The sequence below is a fragment of the Myxocyprinus asiaticus genome, chromosome 1, assembly GCF_019703515.2.
Source record: "Myxocyprinus asiaticus isolate MX2 ecotype Aquarium Trade chromosome 1, UBuf_Myxa_2, whole genome shotgun sequence".
Taxonomy (NCBI): Eukaryota; Metazoa; Chordata; class Actinopteri; order Cypriniformes; family Catostomidae; genus Myxocyprinus; species Myxocyprinus asiaticus.
This window is the reverse complement of record NC_059344.1, coordinates 59,089,599-59,115,690: the sequence shown is the minus strand read 5'-3', so window position 1 is coordinate 59,115,690 and position 26,092 is coordinate 59,089,599. Positions and strand designations below refer to the sequence as shown.

General features: G+C 38.1%; 1 protein-coding gene across 1 annotated transcript in view; it reads left to right on the top strand.

Annotated features, from left to right (window-relative positions):
* Positions 1 to 206: 206 nt before the first annotated feature.
* The window catches only part of nfat5b (nuclear factor of activated T cells 5b), a 68,174-nt gene continuing 42,288 nt past the window's right edge, over positions 207 to 26,092 (top strand). Inside the window, exon 1 of the mRNA XM_051696309.1 lies at positions 207 to 502. Within this exon, the coding sequence (XP_051552269.1) occupies positions 430 to 502 (73 nt within the window). The 5' untranslated portion in view covers positions 207 to 429. The remainder of the gene's footprint in view (positions 503 to 26,092) is intronic.

Genomic DNA, 26,092 nt, shown 5'->3' with positions numbered 1-26,092 from the left:
ACAAATGTATAATATGTTGTTCTTTACCATTCAAATTTTCTTTTTCTGTATAAAAAAGTACATCAAATATACAAATTTCTATCATACACTCCATTATGACCAGTGTGTGTCCACTGTTTTGTTTTTGTCCTGATGACGCGTGGAGGGGGCGGGGCCACACAGGAAACACACAAACGAAACAGAGTCGTGCTGACTGACCATGTACACACACACACACACACACACACTACGAAGAGTTCTGAACGACTCCGACACTTTATTCAGCATAAACAAAAGTGTCATTCTCTGTTTTTACTGCAAATTAGTTTGATCGGTTTTTCTTCATTTTGTTTTTCAGTTTTTGGCAAAAACCGAACGATAGCAGTTTGTTAGAATCGGCGTTTGAGGATCAAGTCTATTTAATTTTCTCTGCAGATCGGAGGCATTGAGATGCCCTCTGATTTCACGTCGCTCTTTAGCGCGGATATCGACCTCGATTCGCCCAAGTCCCTCTTCTGCAAAGGTAACTCTCTGCTCACTTTTACCACACTCTCATACTCGACTTAGACTTTGTGAACGTACGGGCTGCGTCGCAAACTCTAGTAAGCTCCCTACCTAGGCTGCATGTTTTGGCATCGCAGGCGCGTGCAGCTTATTTGGGCGTCATAGGCGCGTGCAGACTCAGTTGAGCAATGAGCTCACTATAATGATGCCCATAAATGCTGTCTAAGTTGGCAGCTCACTAGTCTACTGTTTGCATTCAGTGGCATTGTCTCAAAATCTAGTGAGCTGCCAACCTAGACAGCATTTACGGGAATCATATGTGAATTCCGAGTCAGCTGAGCTTACTGTGATGCTCACAATGCTGTCTATGTACAGTAGGTAGATCACTAGACCAGTCTACTCTTTGTATTCAATGGAAGAGTCTCAAAACAAAGTGAGATGCTTACCCAAACATCATGATTTGGTCATCATGCTGTGTTTCAAGTTAGCAGGGCAATGAGCTTACTATGATGCCAAAAATGCTGTCCAGGTAGGCACTAGGCAGCTCACTTGCATCCTCTGGCTGTGTTTGAAAACATAGTGAGCTGTCTACCTAGACTACAGTGATGCCAAAAATTATGTCTAGGTAGGCAGCTCACTAGGCTTTGAGACACAGACCGTATGTGTCCCACTGAGCTGTCAAGCAGTTTTGTTGTTAGTTTACACAGTCCATGTGAGAAGTGGTTTAAATGGTAATCAAATAAATGACCTTGTGAGATAATGCACGCACTGTGTGTGTGTGTTGAGGGGGCGGGGTGTGTAGTTGTTGTCAACAGAGTGTTTGTTGATCCATAGTGTTATGTTTGACAGCCATGCATCCTTTTATTGCTCATCTTTCTCTTACTTGCCCTCTATGTCTCATCATATGCTTATAAACTTTGTGCATGCAGGTTTTATTTTTAACTTTAATAAATGGGCTACAACTGAATGCACTTTTTTCTGTACCAATAATGGTCACAAATAATGGACAGGGTAATACAAATTACACTTTATTTTAATAGGCTTGTATTTTAGTTTTTTTATTTTAATTTTAATTTTCTTTAGCTTACTTTACTGTACACTGCAAAAAAATAAATAAATAAAAAATAAATAAAAAATATTGTTGGCTCAACGACCATAACGTATGAAAATAAATTGCTTCTACTCAGAAATGCACATATTTATAACAATTTTAGCTTTATTTAATTTTCACTAATGTGTGCAACACAAAATATCAACTATAAGGTGAATGTAGAGGGATACATAAAGTAAATAAATAATTATGAGTTCCTTGAATGTTTTTGGTTGAAAAATCCATAAAATTTAGGTTTTAAATATACTACTGACTTCAGTCATTAAATTAAAACAATTCTATTAATGTGAATTCTAAACAACTTGCTATTAGTTGTTAAATCATATTTGTGTGACATTCCTTTTTAAGTAAATAAAGTTGAATGAACTGATGCATTTGTGTATGTGTATATCTGTGTAAAGGTTTTCTAGTTATGCTAACATACCGTGGCAAGAAAAAGTATGTGAACCCTTTGGAATTACCTGCGTTATGTATACATTTGTCTTAAAAGTTACAGTAGTTACAATAATGAACAAACACAAACAAAAGTTTTAACTAATAACACACAAATTATTATATTGTTCTTGTACATACTGAATACATCATTCAAACATTCACGGTGTAAGTTGGAAAAAGTATGTGAACCCCTAGGCTAATGACGTCAACCAAAGCTAATTAGAGTCAGGAGTTGGCAAACCTGGCATCCAGTTAATGAAACAAGATAGGAGGTGTGGGTTAGAGCTACTTTGACTGGGAGAAGAAAAATATGAAAGCTGACAGAAACAGCTAATCCAAAAACAAATGAACATGAAAATATACAGTACAACAATAACTGGGATGTGGTAACAGCACTAGATCAGAAACATTTGAATAACGCAGATGAGCTTTCAATTGAGGCTTGACATCCATTTCACCCATTCTACATGGGCCCATCTACTGGTTGCACACACTTGCAACAGTGACTGGAGCTGAATGTTATAGGAATAGTTCACCCAAAAATGAAAATTTTCTCATCATTTACTCACTCTCATGCCATCCCAGATGTCCAATCATTTTTGGGTGAGAACAGACCAAAATATATTTCCTTTTTCCACTATAAATCTTGACAGCAGTGTCCTTGGCGATCGTGATTTCAAGCTTGATTACACTTCCTATAGCGCCATCTAGTGCTCTGCGCATGCATCAAGCGCTAGAAAGTGTAATAGAGCTTGAACTCATGATCGTGCCTAGAGACTGCAATGGCAAGATATACAGTGAAAAATAAGTTTTATTTTGGTTTGTTCTCACCCAAAACTGATTGGATCGCTTCATAAGACATTGAATAAACCATTGGAGTCGTTTGGATTACTTTAATGTTGCCTTTATGTGATATTTGGGCCTTCAGAGTTCTGGCCAACATTTACTTTCATAGTATGACCAACAGAGCTGAAATATTCTACTAAAAATCTTAGTTTGTGTTCTGCAGAAGAAAGAAAGTCATACACATCAGGGATGGCATGAGGGTGAGTAATGATGAGAGAATTTTCATTTTTAGGTAAACTATCCCTTTAATGCAGACTATTCACATGGAAATCAGAAACAGTAGGTTGACTTTTCTTTAGCTAAAATCAGTGTATTCTTACTGAAATGCGAAACACAGCTCCCAGTGCCCAAAGCGGTGAGTGTTGTTCAACGTATGGGCACGTGTGAGCTCCATTTTTGGGTTTAATGTCCACAGAGGGGCGCCAAAAGCAGGTTGTGAAACTAGTTGTTTTCAGCTCTACAGGCTGTAATACAATGAGAAGGAATGCTTATTTTATAAACTGTCCCCCCAACCCCAACCCAAAAACCAAACCTATCATCAGTGGAGTGAAAATGCAATGTTAGCTGGAAAAATGGAACCTCAGAATCCCACTCATCTCTGATTATGCAAACGTGATTACTTCCTGGTTTCAACGCGAGATTCGAACCCAGGTCTCCCATGCTGCTGATGCAACATGCTTGTATTCAGCTCGGTTGTGCCACAAGGGAAGGTAAACACACTGGAGCCGATTCTAGGGTATCGGATCTCTCGAAAACAACATGCAGATTTCCCGTGTGATCATGTTGCTTAATGTCTGCTCTCTTTCTAGGTAAACTTAGAAAAGGTGACTTGGATCAGGTCACTAAAGTTCAAAGATTGAAGACTGGCAAATTTGGACCTTTTTGAACTAGTTTTATTTTACTATCCTCAACAGTATTTTCTTGTTTATAGAGACTACATGCTGTGTCTCATTTTGTTATAGGGAAATGTAAGATCTTCGCATGAATACTTGAGTGCTGAGTTAAGGTCTAAAGGGTGTGAGGTAATAGATCATGCTCAGAGGTGTGTGCATTGGAGAAACCAATGTTAATGTATAAACAGTATAAACAAAGTGACTCTCCTCCCTGATATAAACTTGCAGTAGCTCAAACTAACACTAAAAACCTGTGGTTGCCCCCAAACATTGTTCTCTTAGTTTGAGTGTCATTATGGGCAGCGTTCTCGTGAAATACGCCCCTCTAACTAGGATGTTCTATTGGTGCAGTTTTAATTTCCTGTGCATTAGATGTTCTTTGTATGGTTATGTCAGCCTCAGAGAGATGCTGTAGTCTTAGATTTTAATTTGCCAAGCGATTTGATAGATGTTCTCATCTTATTAGATTTTGTTTTCTTCAGTAACAGATGTTATTGCTTAGGTGTCTAGTGTAGTATCCTAAATCAGGGCTTTAACATAGCCTTGTCACACATGTTATGTAAGACACAGCCTAATCTCGTTTGCAATTCTAGGTAAAGGTCTGCTGGCCGACTCTGCTGTTGTTTTTGTTGTGTAGTTTCACTCACAGCTGAAACGAAACATTGAAGCCATCCAAACCAAAGTTTTAGATTGCCCCATTTTTGCTTTCTTGTCCAATTTTCAGTTACGCTTTTGCATGGAGTTTTATTGTCAAAAGTGATGAATTGTCACTGTCTCTGTATGGTTACTAAAACTAATAGAGTAATAAATAACCACTTTCTGTTTCTTTATCCAATATCTACTTCCTCTGCACAGATATCTGAGGTGAACACAAGGTTACAGTTTAACATGATAAGAGCAAACAGATGGTTGTGGGACATTTTGCTTCTCGCTACTCACACACACATACTTTTATGTGAGATGACGAAAATGAAATAATAGACATAAAAAAAATCCCAGGAGATCAGCAGTTACAGAAATACTCAAACCAGCCAATCTGGCACCAACATTCATCCATGCGATTATCTAATCTGCCAATTGTGTGGCAGCAGTGCAGTGCATAAAATCATGCAGATGATGTGAACGTTAACTGAAGCTCCTGACCCGTATCTGCATGATTGTATGCACTGCACTGCTGCCACATGATTGGCTGATTAGATAATTACATGGATGATTGTTGGTGCCAGATTGGCTGGTTTAAGTATTTGTGTAACTGCTGATCTCCTGGGATTTTCACACACAACAGTCTCTAGAATTTACTCCGAATGGTACCAAAAACAAAAAACATCCAGTGAGTGGCAGTTCTGCAGATGGAAATGCCTTGTTGATTAGAGAGGTCAACAGAGAATGGCCAACCTGGTTCGAACTGACAAAGTCTACTACCATAACTCAGATAACCACTCTGTACAATTGTGGTGAGAATAGGTTGGCACTGTTTTGGCGGCATGAGGGGGACCTACACAATATTGGGAAGGTGGTTTTAATGTTGCGGCTGATCGGTCTGTGCATATATATATATATATATATATATATACACACAGTACTGTGCAAAAGTTTTAGGCACTTGTGAAAAATGTTGTATAGTGAGGATGTCTTCAAAAAGAATGACATAAATAGTTTTAATTTAAGTCCAGTAAACATAAAAAAGCTGAATCAATATTCGGTGTGACCACCTTTGCCTTTAAAACAGCACCAATTCTCCTAGGTACACCTGGACACAGTTTTTCTTGGTTGTTGGCAGGTAGGATGTTCCAAGCTTCTTGGAGAATTCGCCACAGTTCTTCTTTCTATCTCAATTGCTTCTGTCTCTTTATGTAATCTCAGACTGACACAATGTTCAGTGGGGGGCTTTGTGGGGGCCATGACATCTGTTGCAGGGCTCCCTGTTCTTCTATTCTAATCTTTTATATTTGCAAAAGTAATGTTTGTAGTCTAACATTTATATTTCCGTCTAACATTTATATTTCCTATTGACACACTAAAGCTGAGATATAAATAACCATCTTAAGACAAATGCTTTTGTGAAACATCTTATGTGCCTAAGACTTTTGCACAGTACTGTGTGTATATATATATATATATTTAAATATGCTGTAACTGGTCACTGTTTCCTTTAGGTTTTTTTTTACCAGTTTAATCACAGGGTCCCTACACCTTCTGACCAATATGTTTTCATGACATGGTGACTGAGGCTGTCAGCCCCCTAACATTCTGCCTAAGAAAGTCATACAGGTTGAGGGAATGATGACAGAATTTTCATTTTTGAGTGAACTATCCCTTTAAACCTCTGTCCATATTTAGAGAGTTGAAAAGGTTGAAAGGATTTGGGGAAAAAAGGCAGTGCCTGCTAAAAAAAAAAAAAAATCCATCTTAACCAGCATACAATTCCCATGCAGCTGGTTAATGCTGGTTAGCGCTGGTTTGGTGCTGGTCTAGCTGGTGGACCAGCATAGCCATGCTTTTATCCAGCAAAACCCATCTGGTGAAGTTGGTTGACCAGCATGGTCTTTTAGGTGAAGCTGGTTTAGCTAATTAAGAAGCCTGTTAGAGTCACCAGTGGGGGGCCAGCACACAAAACACAACTTAAGCTGGTGACCAATGCTGGATTTTGTAGCAGGGATGTTTGTCTAATGGGCTTATTTAAATAACTATGTAGATTAGGCCATTGACCCAGGCCAATTTTGTTCCGTCATTCACATGTTTACTCTTGGCATTATATTCTTGTCACTTTCTGACATCTGCAATTGACCTTTTCGCATTATTGTTTCCCCTTCCGAGTCCCTGCTGTGTGGATCTCCCAGAGTGTATTGGCTAATGAGCTCTTGTGTCATGTGACAGGGTGCTGGAGAAGATATTGGGGATGGGAAGTAGCTAAGCATATTGGCTGTGCATTCCCAGAAGCATGGCAAAATGCCCTGGAGATGTGGCTTGTGAATTTATTTTTAGCTAGACGTTTTTTGGTGTGCGACCGGTGGGGGCATTGTTTTGAAAACACATTGTCCAGCTTTATTGATTTCCAGCCAAGATCTAATTATTTCCATGCAGCTGATCACTATTTTGTATAGACACAAATCTTGTTTTCATTCTCTGGATTAGCTCCAGACATTCATTAGCTATTTGACACAGACTCTAGGAAGCTGCTCTATCTATAGGACTGCTTTTGGGTAGTTGACATGACATGTCCAACAGTGACAGCAGTGCACTTTTTAAACAACTTTATTATTATTATTATTATACATGAATTTTTATAAACTCGTATTAATTGAGAAACTACATGGAATACTTTTAAAAATTAATTTGTCACACAGCTGGACTGTTTAAATCAACTACAAAAAGCTACAAGTTTTTAAAAATGGTGACATTGAAAGAAGGTCGAACATTCTGCTGCTGAAATCGGTCTGTGCATACCGGTCATATCGGTCAAATTACTGCCCCCAGTGGCCGAAGCTGAAAGTGTTATTGAACAGACAGGCACATGTGAGCTTCAGTTTCTGTGTGCATTGTCCACAGAGTGGTGCCAAAAGCGAGTTGTATTTTTATTTGGAAATTAGTGCTGTCAGCAGGGCTGAGAAGCAAATATTTTCACTGAAATATTTTCAATATTCAAATTATGTCAGAAGTTATATCTTCATTATCTTAGGTAGGGGTAAAAATTCTACAAGTCATTTGATTTTAAATCGATGTTGTCCCCTACGTCCTCAAGCACACAATAAATCAATACAAACCAATCAGCACCATATGTAGCAATTGTTTATTGCAAAGAACATACCTGACTGTTAACAAATGTGTGTAAAATGATAAAGTAAAAAGATTTAGCTAGTTTATCTTCTCAAATATTAAGTAAAAGGTAAATCGAGAAATGAAACTCTTCAAAAGAAGGTTCATTAAATGTTGCACAGTATACCGGTACAATAGTACTACCACGGACTCCAGCTTCCTAATGCCAGTGGTTTAAATAAAGTTGTATATACGTTCAGGGGGTATATACACTTGGTCACTTCATGCGTTTTTAACTGATCAGATTGTTATCTGATTGAATAAGCGTATTCTGTTTACACTTTGGCCACATAAACGTGTCTCTGCCAGACTGAAATAAATCGATCTTCAATTCCCGAGCTACATGCGAATAAAACACAGTTCACTTCTGTGATTATGCTAATTCGGGCAGCGAATTTAAAAGCCACAAAAGTTCATTCTCTCCTACAAGATGCATCGGTTTCTTAATTCGTAATAATTTATTGCACGACGCAAGCTTTGTGCAAATACTTGGTTAACAGCTGGAATGTTTTACATTTTCCCTAGGCTGACCCACTGCTTTTTCGGCAGAGTAAAGTTTACATATGTAGCTTGACCGAGTTAAATCTGGAATGCATCTCAGACCACCTCCAAAGTGGAAATTAGGGGTGGGAATCACAAGGTACCTGGCGATACGATATAATATCGATATATAGGTCACGATACGATATTATTGCGTTTCTTTATTTTTGGTGTATTGCTATTCAAATCTATGATATATTGCGATATTTCACTCAATGTTTCTTATTTGTCTTTCTCATAGGACTTAAGAGAACTGTTTCCAAATCATCAAATGCATTGTTAAATGAATATAAAAGTGCCAGTTTACAAAACAAGGCCAGTTTATTTCCTAACATCTATGTACAATGCAAAGCCATAAGCATATAAGACCATAATGGCTCCCTATTTTGGTGGTAAAATCAATGTAGCTAGTCTTTCTAAAAAATAAATTGGAGTATGTATGAATACAATAGTAGTCTAAACACTATAAAAACATTATTTATTACAAAACAGTTTAAATACACAAAAGTACAGTATATTTGATTTCACCTAAAAGGTTAGCCAATTTGATGATACATATGAACATTTTTGCCAAAATACCTCAATGTTACTACTGTAAAATCGTGATAAATTTTTGTAAGGTAGGGTGATTATGTGTAAAGCATGATAACTGCACCTTCTAAGGGACAGTTGTTGAATTCCTATATTGATTTGGCAAAGATAAAAATTTTCCCATCACCACAATATTAATGTGAATTTATGGTCCAAGGGGGGACAAACCACAAACTGGCGATAGGATGTCGGGCGCCCAAGGCTCATCGATACGCGAGGGCAACGAAGGCTATCCCGTCTGGTCCAAACCGACAGAAGGTCTACTGTGGCACAAGTTACATAAAATTGTAATAATGGTTACAGGACGAATGTGTCACAACACGCAGTGCATCGCACCCTGCTGCGTATTGGGCTGCGTAGCCGTAGACAGGTCAGAGTGCCCATGATGACCCCTGTCTACCATCGAATGCGCCTATAATGGGCACGCGAGTGTCAGAACTGGACCTTGGAGCAGTGGAAGAAGGTCGCCTGGGTCTGATGAGTCCTGTTTTCTTTTACATCACATGGACAGCCGTGTACTTGTGTGCCGATTACCTGGGGAAGTGATGGCACCAGGATGCACTGTGGGAAGATGTCAAGCCGGTGGAGGAAGTGTGATCCTCTGGGCATTGTTCTGCTGGGAAACCCTGGGTCCGGCCATTCATGTGGACGTCAATTTGACACGTGCCACCTGCCTAAACATCATTGCATACCAGGTACACCCCTTCATAGCAATGGTATTCCCTGATGGCAGTGGCCTATTTCAGCAGGATATTGTGCCCTGCCACACTGCACACATTGTCCGGGAATGGTTTGAGGAACATGATAAAGAGTTCAAGTTGTTGCCCTGGCCTCCAAATTCCCCAGATCTCAATCCGATTGAGCATTGGTGGGGTGTGTTGGACCAACAAGTTCGATCCACAGTGGCTCCACCTCACAACTTACAGGACTTGAAGGATCTGCTTCTAATGTCTTGGTGACAGATAACAAAGGACACCTTCAGCGGTCGGCGCTGTTTTGGCAGCACGCGGAGGACCAACAGCATATTAGGCATATGTGGTGGTCATAATGTTTTGGCTCATCAATGTATTTCATTCAGTTCCAAAGAGTGTTGATTAAAAGTAGTTCAATCTAATGTAAATGGACTCTCCAATATTTGTGTTTGCTGTGTATTTATATGCTTATTATAATACCACATAGTTAGCTTAGCAACATGCTAATGCAACTACGCCTCTCATCTACACTTGAATAGCATTTTCCTCCACCAAAACAGTCTTTTAAAAACGCTCTCTAGCACCGCATACTTTGTAAAACCTTGACATTAGGAAATGGCAAACAGAGTTTTCAAACAAAAACAGATTAATATGGACATGGTCTTCGAAGGCTGCTGTTTATGTAGGGAGTAGACAGCTTGGTTCCAAACCTAGCTTGCTAGGTTTTGGAACAAAGCTTCTGTTTTCTTCCTATGTTTGCTCTTGTTGGTCATTTATTTTTCACTAACACATTTCTCCAGATCCAGTCCATGTTTTTTGTATAAACAAAATGAAGATTAAAATTAGGCTAGAGCGGTTTGGCCTCTGGCAATACTTTGTGAATGGCTGACTTGCATTTCACAGCCTTCTGAAATGCCTACCATTCAACTTTGTGCCAATATCACAACTGCAAGCAGCCAACAAATGTGTGCACTAAACCAAGCTTACATGTTTGGTTGAGAAATTGACTTTTTCATGTTAGTTCTTTAAGTGATGTCAAAATGCTCAGGTTTTAAAATCATTTTTAAAGAAGCTGTAAAATAGCCGATATACACACACCTGCATCCACATATCGATTTAATTAAATTGTAATGCGCCAAGTCACAATATGTCTAAATGTCTACAATATCAGCTACAGGCTAATGAACTGCTAATGAACAAATGTTTTATTACTTTATAAAAGTATTGATTGAACATTAGTAATTTATAACATATTGATGTGCCACTGTTTTATAAAAGCAATAACCCACTTGAAGTCGTGAATTACCATGATTGTACCATGGTTAAGGGTTAAAACCTTGGTAAATTCACTGTAACCCATGGCTTCTCTCTTCTGTGATTGTAAGGTCCTTAGGATTCATTTTGCTAACACAAGAGCTTGAAAAACAGTGCCTATGTTACTGTTACACTTGATTGTTTATTGTCTAAACTGAGAATTGTATGCAGACTTGTTTATGAAATCTGATCCTCATAACCAAACCCTCTCTTGATGTGTAACATTTTTTTATTCTCCTTCCTCTACCAGCCCAAGGTCAGATATGTCTGAAATGTGCTGCTGCCATGCCACAGTGACTTCTGCCTGAAAATTCTTTGTTAGTTAATGGTTAACACTAACCAAACTGTAATTTAACAACACAAAGAAAAAATAGAAGAGTTGCTGACTGTGGGTCAAAATATTACCTCCCCCACTATTTACTGTGCACACTCACAATGTTGTTTTAGAACCAACACTGCAATGCACGAGTTGTTAAACTGTACCAGCAGCCCCTGGCAACTGCTAAAGTGCAGAGCAGAGGAATTGTAAAGGCTGCATTTATTATTGTCTTCACTTTAAAGGAGATTCCACAGGTATTCAGCTCCTGAAGTTTTAATTTTTGTTTTAAAATATGGAGAGTATTCAGATGCCTGGACGGATAGATTATTCACATGCATGCCCTCTCTGATGACTGACCAGTTTGAGAGATGGATGGATGGATGGATGGAAAGTTAGGTAGATAGACGGATTGATAGGTCAGATGAATAGATGGATGGATGGATGGTCGTTAGGGTTTCATGGGTGGTTTCTAGGTGGTGTTTTTTTGCCCAATTTATCTTCCACAAGATGAAATATTGTAAGTTTTAGAAAAGTAACAGTAAATTAATTCATACCCATAGCACAGAAATTACACGATGGCTTAGCTGAAGTTTAGGCTAATAATTGGGGGTTATGGGTAAGTGAAATAATAACAATGATTCTTGTCTTAACAAGCACCACTAATTATCTGAAAAGCCTTTTTTATGTGGCAATTCAGTGAATCATTGCCTCATGCCAAGCAACAAGAATACATCTGTCAAGTTTGTCTAGTATCAGAAACGTGCAAATGGAGATTCAATGAACTCTTCTCATCCGATGCATGGTGTGCCATCCTCCCCCTCATTAAAGACACAATTGACACATAAAACAGGAATGAAAACACAAGAAATTGAAATTGCTTGGCCAACACCCCCACCCACCAACCCCTCAGACAGCACCACAAAAGTACAGTACAACGATTTCACAATATGCACTGAATTACATGCTGGAGAAAGCTTTTGAACTTTGAACATGGGTTGTAAGTGACGGAGTGACGCATGATGTGCGGCTTGGATGAAAAACCTTTTAAAGCTCCGCCACTCTCACAAATCTGGATCAGGTTTATGTACAGCCACAGACGGCTGTCAGACTGAACTGTCTATTATGAAACTCAGCCAGGTGGGGGATGAAATGAAAGATGAAAAGTCATGCTCATTCAGAGACACTGCAAGACAAGCATGCTATCTGATGAAGCTCTGGTTTTAAATAGTAAGTTGATCCTGTAACCTGAGAATTTCTCATCAGCCAATGGAAAACCTACTCCTTGCAGCTTTTATTAACTTCCTGCATATTTAACACCATTTATGACTTTAAAATGTGGCTGACCCTGCAGAAAAGACCAGCATAGGATGCGTTTTTGATGCTTGTTCCCGGGACAGTATGCTGGTGCACTGGTGTTTCCACTAACAGCACTAACCATCATAAACCAGTGTTTGAAACTTTTCACACATGCCTGATAAAAATTAGTAATTTTTTAAGAGAGAGACGGTAAAACAATGATTGTGCTTTCGCTGATCCCGCCTCACTTTGATGGCTGGAACACTTGTAATGAGAAAAGTGATTATTATTCTCACAGATCACATCAGCCAACCAGGGAACAAAAAAGATCTTGTGGTTTTATGGTTATTTTTCATTTAAATGTCAGAGGTAAACGTGTCAAAATTGGGTTCTTGTCAGTAAAATAAGGCTGCTCGTGGGAGCTAGGACTGCAAAAACAAAGGCTGGCAGTTCAATTCCAAGAAGAGATTGAAACTGTTAAGTCTCAGACCTGGTTCACAAAATTCCCAATGAAGTTTGTGTCTCTTCAGATCATTTAAATCTTTAACAGATTGACCAGTTTTAAAGGTAGTTGACAGTGTTATGCATTTCTAGTCTCGCAGAGATTCTTAAATGGGAAACAAGGGATCTTGTTTGCTAGTGCTCATACTTAGGGTTACGGAATATGATTTTTAAGGCCAAAGTATACTTCAATTTTCCATCTCGCACACAGTACGTGTGCCGAAAATTTTGTCATCAGCACAGTGCTTGCAGACTGTCCTGTCCGCATGCAGCCTAGATTTTCTAGACACTAGGATAGTCTGCATTGTTGGCGCATGTGCCTGCCGTTGACTGTGCTAAAAGAGCATCACAAAGTTGTCATAGTGTGCATGAATCAAATATGTCCATATTGGCTCGCTGTCAAAAGAGTGCACGAGTCGGAACGGCACATGGAAAATCTATGTATGCTGTAGCCTTTAATATTAAACTTCATTGTGTAACTTGTCCAGCATAGTTTTTTTATGGACAAGAATCATACCTCGAATAATGTGGCTTGTTGAAGAGAGGTTTTATATTACTTTTATAAGCAATCAGACTTACTATTTTGCCTGGCAGAAAAAACCCTCACAGGCTTACGTTGAAGGAGCAACCCAAATCATATCTAGTGTCCAGAATATCAGCGAATTTCAGAATATTATAGAGGGGTGGGTTCTTGTGACAATTCCATTTGTCTTCTTCATCAAATCAATGTCAGTTAATCATTATGAAGTCAGTGTTTCACCAGTTTCCCTTATCCTCAAATAATACTGGTGATAGTGAGAATCTGTGGACTTATTATTATTATTTTTTTTTTTTAACTCTCATCCAGCTGCACTGCTGTGATAATAGGTGTGTTCTCCTTGGCCATGGCCCATGTCTAATATATCTGCAGACACTTTACAGCCTTAATTAGATTGTTAGCCGAATCCTCTTATGTTATTAATGTTCTCAAGGTGTAGATTTAGACTGACTGAAGGGAGTCTAAAGGACGAACACACTGAGACAATGATGTACTGTATGTCCTACAAGAGTACATGAATTATGTGTCAAGATTTACTAAGTTAAAGTTTTCATTTATTGATTTTGCACAAGTTTAGATATAGTTTGGAAAGATTTTCCATAGAAGAAGTTTGCCTCGAATAATGTGCTAGCAATACTGATTAATTTAAATAGAGCTATCCTATTTTGTTATCAAATATTTTAGTAGTCTATTGCTAGCAGTGTGTCCACAAACTATTTTAGATTTTAGCCAGTTTTTTTCCAAAAGCTGTTGAAGAAACTGATTAACTTATAGATGGATAGCCATCCTTTATATTGTCCCTATGTGGTCTAAAGGTGATGTTTGATTGTGGATTTCATGGGCTGATGAGTAAATGGCCTTCGTTCTGATGGTTCATCTCTACAAACACACTTTGAGTTGGCACACAGCTTCAGCCTCGCATTCCGCATTGAAACTAGGAAGTAATCACATTCGCATAATCAGTGACGAGTGTGATTCGGAAGTTGCGTTTTCACCCCAAACATTACATTTTTACTCCATTGATGGTGTTTGGGTTTGGGTTGGGGCTACTTGCTTTTGGCGCCCCTCCGTGGACAATTTCCTGGAAAATGGAGCTTGCATGTGCCCACACGCCCAACAATACTTATCACTTTGTCCACTGGGGGCTGTGTTTCGAATTTTGGTAAGCACAGACCAAATTGAGCTAAAGAAAAGTCATCCAACTTTTTCCGATTTCACAGATCAGTCCTATCCAGGCACAAACTGCCATAACTAGTTGCGACGATCGACTAGACACTTTGCCGATTGCTTGGTATCTACAGTATTTCTGTGGCACCCTAGGTAGCCCTGCCCAATGTGTAATCTAATTGGTCCAAAAATCACATTCCACATAACTATATATGAAAAAAAATTGTGATTGTGCACGTCGAGCTGCAGTTACACGGACAATGTAGACAGACAAATGAATTGTTGCTGATTTATCTTATTTTAAAGTCAGATCTTTCATTTGTTTTGTAAAATTTCATTCTTGACTTTCACCAGGCTGATCCAACCTTGTGTAGAGTTGACAACCTTTCCGTAAAGTTGATGATGTCACTTACCTTAAGGGCTGCTATGATGATTTTCAGTATTGCTTTGCAAATGCTTCTTCTGTGTCACCTTTTCTGTAAGTGTTGGATAACTTTGTTATTTGTGTCTGTGAGGGTGTTTGTATGCATGTGTGTGACTCAATGCTGTGGCCTTCTTGTGTAAACAGCGTGAATTCCTCACCGCTCTGAGGACCTGCTTTCATCTGAGCCCAGTGTCTGTTTTGCCACCTACTCCCCTGCAATGGTAAACACGGCAGACACAGACTTGATTCTAATAAAAGCACACCTGTGAGACCCAGCTGAGAGCTGACACTTCATGCTGCAATCTGGCAGTAAAGCTTTATTTCATGCAGTAAGTGTTTTACACCAAAATACCTATCCTCTTAGGTCCTGAAAGAAATATTGTGGTTAATATTCAACTTAATATTCTTTCCATTTTCTGTGATCTCTGGGTCTTTGGAAAATACTCAGAGTGCAAGTCAGATAGCAGTCATTTTACAGTTGCTTTTATCCAAAACAGGGAAACCCTTAAAGCAACCTGGGCTTACAGGAATCAAACCAGCAACCTTCCGATTTCTGATTAGTTGTGAGCTTTAACCTGTAGGCTACACCGCATCCCCTCCCAAAAGTTTGTGCACAACATTATAAAAATAGGATAGAGGCTATAGCCATTGAGAACAATCTTCATTCCATCATTCATTTAACTTCTATAGCAACATCCCTTGGATACAAAACAACACAGAAAAAACGAGGAAAGTATGGTATGGAGTAGATTAGCTTAAATGTAATAGGAAGCACATGGTGGCACACAATATAAAATAAACATCCTCTTTACAGCTCCATCCATTTTTTCACCCCGTCCCAATTTGGTCCGTAAAGTTGTCGCTGTTACCCTATACGTCTGTCTCAAGGTTAAGCCATTGTTTAAGCTCAGAGTTATTGATACTTGACAAATAATAAAGTGGGTTTGAGACTGTATTGCTATACTATTGGCTTTTGTTACAGTCAAGTTTAAGTTAGCCCCTGTTGGTAGATGCCGTAACTACACCATTATGGTGCCAAAATTAAAAGTAGCCATTTAGCCATTTATTCTGACAAAATTTATTCTGACTGAAATATTTCATTTATATTATAGTAGATGTTTTGCCAGTGACAGATCATTTTTGGAAGGCTCTTAAAAAGGGTGAAATGTGCTTATTTTTTTTCCCTGGCTGATGATTTTGACATTACAGCTCAATGTAGTTGCTAGTGAAGTGCTTGAAACGATGCGTGTTCTTGTGGTGCCATCAGCCAATTAGCATTAGGGCTGGGTATTGGTACAGATTTCCCGATTTGATTCTGATTCACAAGCTCTCGATTCGATTCAGATTAGTTTGGTTACATTTCATTTAGAATGTCCATTTTGCTTGCATATCAAGAAATTCTCTCTTAGCTAATCCTGTTAGTTAGACCTTCTAACTTGGTATATAAAAAAAACAGATTCCATTCATCAGGCTCCTACTGATTAAATTACAATCATGTCTTGGAATTTCTGAAGGCAAACAAAACAACTTACATTTTCCTACAATCAGAGAGCATTACAAGAGTACAGATTTTACACAGATGGAAAACTGAAGCTTGCACCATAGTTCTTCCATAGTTTTAACTATGATATTTGTAATAGTTCATGGTAAAACCATACGTGGCTCCTCACTAACATGATTAGTAACTATGGTTTCTATATAAAGAACTATGACATTTTTGTAATGAAAAAACAAAAACAGACTGCCACAACTTCCATAGTTAATACAGTACAGCCTTGTTTGTAAGCCTTGTGATCTGAGAATTGAAAAGACTTCAAATGTACGTTTTCTCCTGTTTTCTTTGTCATTGCCGATTAGAATGTGGGGGCTGTTTGTTTTAAACTAGTTTCATCACCAAGACATAAGAGTTTTGCAACAGACAATTCTGAACCACATTTAAACGGGTTTCACGATCCCCGCCGCGCATCTCACATGGTTCACCAGCGCATTTAAAATAGTCTGTGCGGTTGAGACCAGTCCGCGAATTACCTCACCTGCTCTGCATTCATGCGGCTTTATCCATGATTGATCCGTGTTGATAATTGATCCGTGTAGCGTTGTTTCATTCTGCTTTTGAAGCGAGCAAAATGTGCTCCAAAACATACAGATGATGGGGGAGGCTCATTTATATTCACGAAGAAAGCGCTAACTGATTGTTCAGTGAAACATTGAAATCAGGCGTGTTTAAGATTTCCGAGGCCCCAAGCAACCGACCAGTCCGGGGCCCCAATTTCGCAATTTTTTTGCTTAAAAAATTACATAAAATGTATTTTAAATAATAATTTTAAATTCATCCTATCAGCCATTGTAGCCAAGTACATTCAAAATGTTTAATGAAATAAAAATATAGTTAAAGATAATTAATACGTTTTCCAGTTTTTCCACAATACAGTGATAAAAAAAGCAATACATATATTTATACAAAATAATTTATATATATATATATAAATATATATATATATTTTCATGAACATGGTGTGCAAAGCCTACTACTTCACTCACTAACATTTTGGAATTCAGTTGGCATTTATTATTATAACCCAACAATTATTTATTGTTGTCCGGTTTGTAATTATAATATGATACAGTATTATTTTTTATATCTTTGAGGATTTGTTGTATACAATAGTAATATATTTCTGTCTTATTTACTTTTTCACCTGGAGGCTGCAGTGTATTGTTCAACATGTTGCAAAAGGCTGTATTTTTTGTAAGCATTGTAGGCAACATTCGTAACTGTATTGTAACGGTAAACATACAAGGCACTGCAGCCCCTCAGCACACTAGAGCAGAAGGTGGAAAAAACATTGCCGTTTATCAAGCGCTGAAACATTGCTTGATGCAGAATAATCTGGAATAATGTTAAACTTTGCAACCTGAACTTGTTCAGAACGTTAAATCTTTGTGATGTCTCGACAAGTGTTTTTGAGACCTGACGTTCTTTCTAACTTGACACAGTGTCTAAAAATGTGCTAGTCCTGCGTGAGACACTGAAGAAATAGTGAGACGTGGTGCAGCAGGGATGAACTTTTGTCCAGTGCATGTTTACAATGGAAAAACAGAGCAGATGCACGCAAAAACACGTTTGGTGTGAACAGACCCCAACACATCCGTTTGCACATTTGTGAGTGATAGCACATGGGCGAAACAAGTTCGGAAGTCCTGTATATTTTATAGTGCTGACAACGGTGTATTCGCGCGTGTACCCAGAACAACATGTCACCCCTCAAGCGGTTTTTGCTGAGCTTTCCTACCAGGGTGCCCCCGCCACCCCCCCGATATCTGGGGCCCCACGCAATTGTGTGGTTTGCGTAGTGGTTAAAACCGCTACTGGTTGCGATTCCCCTACCATCCTACATTTCAGAAATGAGCTCGCGGACCACTTGAAATTAAGCGAGTTTGACACGTGTGTTATGTGGTGACGTCACTGTAAGTGCATGTATTTGTGTGTGTGGTGGGTTCCCTTTCGCAGTGTAGAAAGCGCACAGCTGACTGGGGCTGGTAAGTGTTATGTTGCCTCAAGAATATTAAATGAACCTTGTGAAATCCCAACAGTGGATCTCATTATTCAGCAGTGGTGCAGCGCCACTGCAAAATGCATATAGGGAAACACTGTATATGTATGTGTGTATATTGTTATTTATTATGTATGATTTGTACTATGTACAAGTATTTACTCTGATATGTAGAGCATATGCTAAAACAGTAGCTCAGCGAGCGTGTCAGTGAAGTTTTTGGTTGATTGCATATTAATGAGAGTGGCGTCAGGTGGCTTCTTTACCACATCTATACTATGTGTAGAAGAACAGCTGACTGTTAAGAACAGAGAGGATACTAAAAGAGACATTATTCAATGACAAATGGACTGTGGGGATCTTGTTTATGGACACACATAACATGGATCAAGTCAAACCAAACTTTTACTCTCAACACGCATTCAAAGGATCTCAGTGCTGAACTTCTTTGCCAGTATACTACTCAATCACTGGCAAAAGAAATCTGAAAATTTACCAACCAGTGGCAAAGATATTTTTAGTCGCATAGTGTGAAATTTGGTCATACAGTGAGTGATTTACTCCCATTGTTGTAAAAATAGTAAAAAAGATTGATCTTGAGATTTAAGAATCAGTATCGAGTTCAAATGAAGATTGCAATGCGTCTGGAAATCTATATACTTACCCAGTCCTAATCAGCATTGCCAGCATGTCAGGGCATCATTTTACTGCATTACCAATATAATTAGTCACATCATGGGATTTATGGCTCAGGTAAATGGCTCAAAAACACATGTATCCGGAACTAAGTGCCCATGAGCAAACATCTTGAAATGGTTGTGAAGTCTTGGCCATGTATTGTTTTGCTTTTGAACTTTCTGATCTGTTGCCCTTGTGGGACACCAGGGGTTAAACTGTTGAAGTGGTCACTGATACGTGTTATCTCTGCATGTAGGAACTCTCTGATTGGACCTGTGTGGGAGAGCACAATGTGAGGCTTGTTGTCTCTGCCTTTGTTAACTTCATCTTGCCTTGTCCCTCAACACTGTATGTGTACCATTGTCACAGTTTACCTCAGTACTTGTACTTCTTTGAATTTAAACGCCTTCAAAAATAGATTTGCCTCTTTGCTTGCACCTGTATTTCAACTGTCATTGCAACATGGGGCAGTGGTGGCTCAGCAGCTAAGGCTCTGGGTTACTGATCAGAAGGTCGGGGGTTCAAGCCCCAGCACTGCCAAGTTGCCACTGTTGGGCCCTTGAGCAAGGCCCTTGACCCTGTCTGCTCCAGGGGCGCCGTATCATGGCTAACCCTGCACTCTGACCCCAGCTTAGCTGGGATATGTGAAAAAAAAAGAATTTCACTGTATATGTGCAAATGTATAATGTGTGATAAATAATTATAATTAAATTATAACATGTTACAATTTGGTCATGCAGTGCTTCAATCCTGGCGGGGTTTTTTTTTTTTTTTTTAAATAGCATTTGTCAAATGCTTGTCTCCACTAAAACACAATATAGTCAGAGGCACTTTGTATAAAGCTTGGAATGTATGTATCTGTAGCCAAAGCATCACAAGATACATTGTTCATTTCATTGCGATAATAGTGATCAAGTATGAAAATTTAGAACCAATATGAAAAAAAAAAAAAGAGAATAAGACATGAGAAATATGCTGAATTAATACACAAGGTGACATACAGAATACTGCCTCAACATATACAGTAATACATGCAGTTACACATAGTCGGTCAGCTAGAAAAATCAGCAAATATCCTAGTTGCACACCACAAGGTTGTGCAAAATTCAGAATTTCAGAATTGACTCCCTTTCAATTCATGAGTTGGAATTTATATTGAATTGGCCAGCCCCACAGGAAGTTGAATTTGAATTTGAATAATAGGAAGTGGAATTTGCTGAATTGCAATTCAAAGAAATTCAGCACAGTCACACTACACAATTTCATTAGTCCAAGCCACATTTTGTGAAATAATTATCTTATCAAGTACGCCTATTTATTCCTTAATAGGTAGAATGTCATTTTTAAATTTATAAATGTAACATTTCTCTCTCTAAAATAAATAAATAAATAAAATGAGCATAGCCATCAGAAGATTTTGTTTTTGCTGTACAGCATCAGAAATGGTCCACCACATTGTTTTTAGATAATCTGATAAAAATAGGTTCAAAATATTTGTTTAATATATTGAGCATATTAGATCATTCCTAGAAATGATGTGTTCTTCCACCATGGTCCGTAAAATGAAAATGTATTAAATATACACTGGAAGCCAAAAGTTTGGAATAATGTACAGATTTTGCTCTTATGGAAAGAAATTGGTACTTTTATTCACCAAAGTGGCATTTAACTGATCACAAGGTATAGTCAGGTCATTAATAATGTGAAAAATTACTATTACAATTTGAAATAAATGTTCAGAACTTCTTAAACTACTTCAAAGAGTTCTCATCAAAAAATCCTCCACGTGCAGCAATGACAGATTTGCAGATCCTTGGCAGTCTAGCTGTCAGTTTGTCCAGATACTCAGGTGACATTTCACCCCACACTTCCTGTAGCACTTGCCATAGATGTGGCTGTCTTGTCGGGAACTTCTCATGCACCTTACAGTCTAGCTGATCCCACAAAAGCTCAATGGGGTTAAGATCCATAACACTCTTTTCCAATTATCTGTTGTCCAATGTCTGTGTTTCTTTGCCCACTCTACCCATTTCTTTTTGTTTTTCTCTTTCAAAAGTGGCTTTTTCTTTGCACATTCTTTCCATTTCTGCCTGTGCTTGATTGTGGAGACGTTTTGTATAAATCTGCACCATCCTATCTTTTATGTTTGTTAGACACTATTTATCATGGTGCACTTAGATTTATAACAAATAGTTTATAACTTTACTACTCATCATTGTGAGCTGTATAATAGAGTCTCATTGTCCACACGTAGACTAAAGCATTGGTATCTGTTCATCTATAAATCTATTTTGGGCTTATTGCCATCATATCTCTGTTCTCTTACCCAACAGAAAATTGCTGTGAAGTATTCGTTACACTCTCAGAAATTTTGTACCCTTTTGGTTCCATTTGTTCGAACAGGATTAGGGGAACAAACTTTTCGGTATGCTGCCCCCTGTGATTGGAACATTACAAAATAATTTAAAGATAAAAAGGCTGGTGTCAGTGTGTGCTTCTAAATATCTTATTCGAGAAAGATATATCAGTTTGCAAATGTTTTTAAATATTTTTTCTCAATCTTTGAGAATGTATTTTTTATTTATATTGTTATATGTTATTTAAGACTGTAAACATCTGCGGCTGCCTGTCTTGACCAGGACACTTCTGTAAAAGAGATTCTTAATCTCAGTGAGTTTTATTTCCTGGTTAAATAAAGGACAAATTAAATAAATAAATAAGGCCTGCACCCCTGAGTCTTCTCTTTACTGTTGTACATGAAACTGGTGTTGAGTGGGTAGAATTCAATGAAGCTGTCAGCTGAGGACGTGTGAGGCATCTATTTCTCAAACTAGAGACTCTGATGTACTTATCCTCTTGTTTAGTTGTACATCTGGCCTTCCACATCTCTTTCTGTCCTTGTCAGAGCCAGTTGTCCTTTGTCTTTGAAGACTGTAATGTACACCTTTATATGAAATCTTCAGTTTTTTGGCAATTTCAAGCATTGTATAGCCTTCATTCCTCAAAACAATGATTGACTGATGAGTTTCTAGAGAAAGCTGTTTCTTTTTTGCCATTTTTGACCTAATATTGACCTTAAGACATGCCAGTCTATTGTATACTGTGACAACTCAAAAACAAACACAAAGACAATGTTAAGCTTCATTTAATGTTAAGCTGTGTTTGATATAATGGCAAGTGATTTTCTAGTACCAAATTAGCATGATTACTCAAGGATAAGGTGTTGGAGTGATGGCTATTGGAAATGGGGCCTGTCTAGGTTTGATCAAAAATGATTTTTTTAAAATAGTGATGGTGCTGTTTTTTACATCAGTAATGTCCTGACTATACTTTGTGATCAGTTTGTAGCACTTTGGTGAATTAAAGTACCAATTTCCTTCTGAAACAGCAAAATCTGTACATTATTCCAAACCTTTGGCTGCCAGTGTAGTGAAATAAATGAAATGCACATATCTATAGGTAGCCTTTTAAAGATTGTTACATTTTATTATATTTATTATTGATTATTAATACTCTAAAAAGTTGTGTGTTTGTACAATTTACAATAATTTACTTCATTTTAAACTCTGTCAACCTAGACCTATGACAATTGCTTCCCTCATTTACATGGTTTTAAACTATTCAATATTCTGAGCATTTCATGCACATTTCTATAAACATATATTTCATGGAGAGTGATGTGCTTGCTGTCTTAAACCAATAATTTGACATTTTTACTCATCAAATGTGTATTTATGAGGAAAAAAAAGTATTTTAAAATGGCACACAGAGACCTCGACACTTGGTACATAAATCATGACATGGTTAACAATTTCTTAGAGAAAAAGGCAAATCCTGACATCTCAAAACAAGTTACCTACCATGACAACAAAATCAACAACAACAATGTAAATAAAACTATGCAAATAACCAAACAATGCAACCATATTATTCATGCCCTAGTGCATGCTGGAAAGGGGGTAAATTGGACTGAACTACATAAACATTTTCTATAGGCCAATTTGAACTGAAATTAAAGCATTAATCAAACTCGCTACTGTGTTGTTGTTTCGACTATGTATGTTGTAATAGGAAGGCTGCATTGAGATGCATTAATTGCGTTTCTTAAAAGTTGCTAAGCCCATAAAACTACAATAATCAAGTATATCATTCAATGTTTGTTTTTTTTCAGCACTCTAGATATTATTATTATTATTATTTGTAATTTTTTTTTATTTTATTTTATATGCAGTGTGTTGTTTCTGGAAATACCCCATTTTTTTATGCATATAATATGAGAATATATGTCATGTTTTACTATAAAATCAAATGTATTATTAAAAAATAAACCTAAAACAGTCAGTGAATTTCTTTGAATTTCATTTCATTTTAATTCTACTTCATTAAATTCCAATTTGAATTGCAATTCTACATCCTTTTTGCTACCTCAATTCAAATTCACTCCAAACTGATGTATTGAACTGGAACTGAATTGGCATTCTTCATTCAATTCTGAATGGTGCACAACCTGGCGCACCACTGTAGTCAACAATATTCTTAAAGGGATAGTTCACCCAAAAATGAAAATTCTCTCATCAATTTACTCCCAGATGTATATGACTTTCTGTCTTCTGCAAAACACAAACAAAGATTTTTAGAAGAATATTTCATCTCTGTTGCATACAATGCAAGTGAATGGTGACCAAAACTTTGAAGGTCCAAAAAGCACATAAAGGCAGCATAAAAGTAATTCAAATTACTCCAGTGGTTAAATCTATATCTTTTGAAGTAATATGGTAAGTGTGGGTGAGAAAAAGATCAATATTTAAGTCCTTTTTTTAATTATAAATCTCCACTTTTATGTTCTTCTTTTTGTGTTTTTAGCGATTCGCATTCTTCGTGCATATGGCCATCTACTGGGCAGGGAGGAAACTTTATAGTAAAAAAGGATTCAAATATTGATTTGTTTCTGACCCAAACCAATCATAATGCTTCAGATGACACAGATTAAACCACTGGAGTCTTATAGATTACTTTTATGCTGACTTTATGTGCTTTTTGGAGCCTCAGAGTTCTGGTCACCATTAACTTGCATTGAATGGACCTTCAGAGCAGAAATATTCTTCTAAAAATCTTTGTTTTCAGCAGAAGAAAGTCACACATCTGGAATGGCATGTGGGTGAGTAATGCGAGCATCCACCAAAGCAATGACGTAATGTATAAAGAGACTGAACGTGATTCACTGACATCATGCTAACAGATGAGGTAACATAATTAAAATTACACAGTTATGATTGTTTTTACTACAAACTTTGAGACTGTATATTATATTTGACTCTCCAGTGCTGGAACAGGGCTAAAACAAAGTGTGGATATAGGTCTGACTATGCGAGACTGTAGTTTGAAGTAATCACTTTTCTTTGCATGATACATTGACTGCATTTATACGATAGCCTATGTCGGTATTAGCTAGCTAGCCAGCTATATCAATAGCTGTTAGCTAAATTTGGTGGAGGATGACAGTAGCTGTTTATAAAATAGACAGTACATTATATGTTGACACAATTCAGTATTGATGTGATTCCATCACAACTGTCATTTTGATATATCGATGCGCTATTGTTTTATAATAATAGAATGTATAGCCTTTCTACTCGCCGTGGGAGTTTTCCTCGTTTATTCTGGTGTGTGTGTATATCGCACCAAACGCGTGTTTGAACACAGCGCTGCAACAGCTGGCTGATCAAATCACAGACATGGAACAACAATACCCGGACTCAGTTATTATTATTCTTGGGGATTTTAACAAAGCAAATCTCACACGTAAACTGCCCAAATACAAACAGCACAGCACATGCCCCACCAGAGACAGGAACATACTGGATCATTGTTACACAACAATAAAGCATGCATATCGCTCTGTCCCTAGAGCAGCTTTGGGACTCTCTGATCACTGTCTGGTTCATTTTCTTCCAACCTACAGGCAGAAATTAAAATCAACCAAGCCAGTAGTAAGGACTGTAAAGAGATGGACTACAAGCCTGCTTCAATTGCACGGATTGGAGTGTTTTTGAGGCTGCAGCCACAGACCTGGACAAGCTCACAGATACTGTTACATCATAAATCAGTTTCTGTGAGGATATGTGCATTCCTACTAGGATTTATTTAAAGTTCAACAATGACAAACCGTGGTTTACAGCAGAGCTCAGGCAGCTTCGTCAGGCCAAAGAGGATGCTTACAGGGGTGGGGATAATGTCTTGTACAATCAGGCCAGGGACACACTGAACAGGGAAATCAGAGTGGCTAAAAGAAGATACTCTGAGAAGCTGAAAAACAAGTTTTCAGCTAACGACCCTACATCAGTGTGGAGTGGCATGAAACAACTCACAAATTACAGGACTCCTACCCCTAACCCTGTAGGGAACCAACAGCTGGCTGACGACCTGAATGTGTTCTACTGCAGATTTGAAAGGCCTAATATCACACCCCACACCCACTCTGACCTTCACTTCACACAAACACCAACACCTCCTGCAACCCCCCTCCTCCCCCCTTCTGCTACTCAACCTGCACTTAAGATCTGTGAAGATGATGTGAGCCGCGTCTTTCAGAAACAAAAGACGAGGAAGGCTTCAGGAACAGATGGCGTGTGTCTTCGATCCTGTGCTAACCAGCTGGCCCCCATCTTCACACAGATCTTCAGTAGATCACTGGAGCAGTGTGAATTCCCATGCTGCTTCAAACGCTCAATCATTATTCCTGTCCCAAAGAAACCAAAAATCACAGGACTTAATGACTACATACCTGTCATCCTGACGTCTGTGGTCATGAAATCATTTGAGAGACTGATGTTGGCCCACCTGAAGAACATCACTGGACCCTTTCTAGATCCCCTTCAATTTGCTTATCGAGCA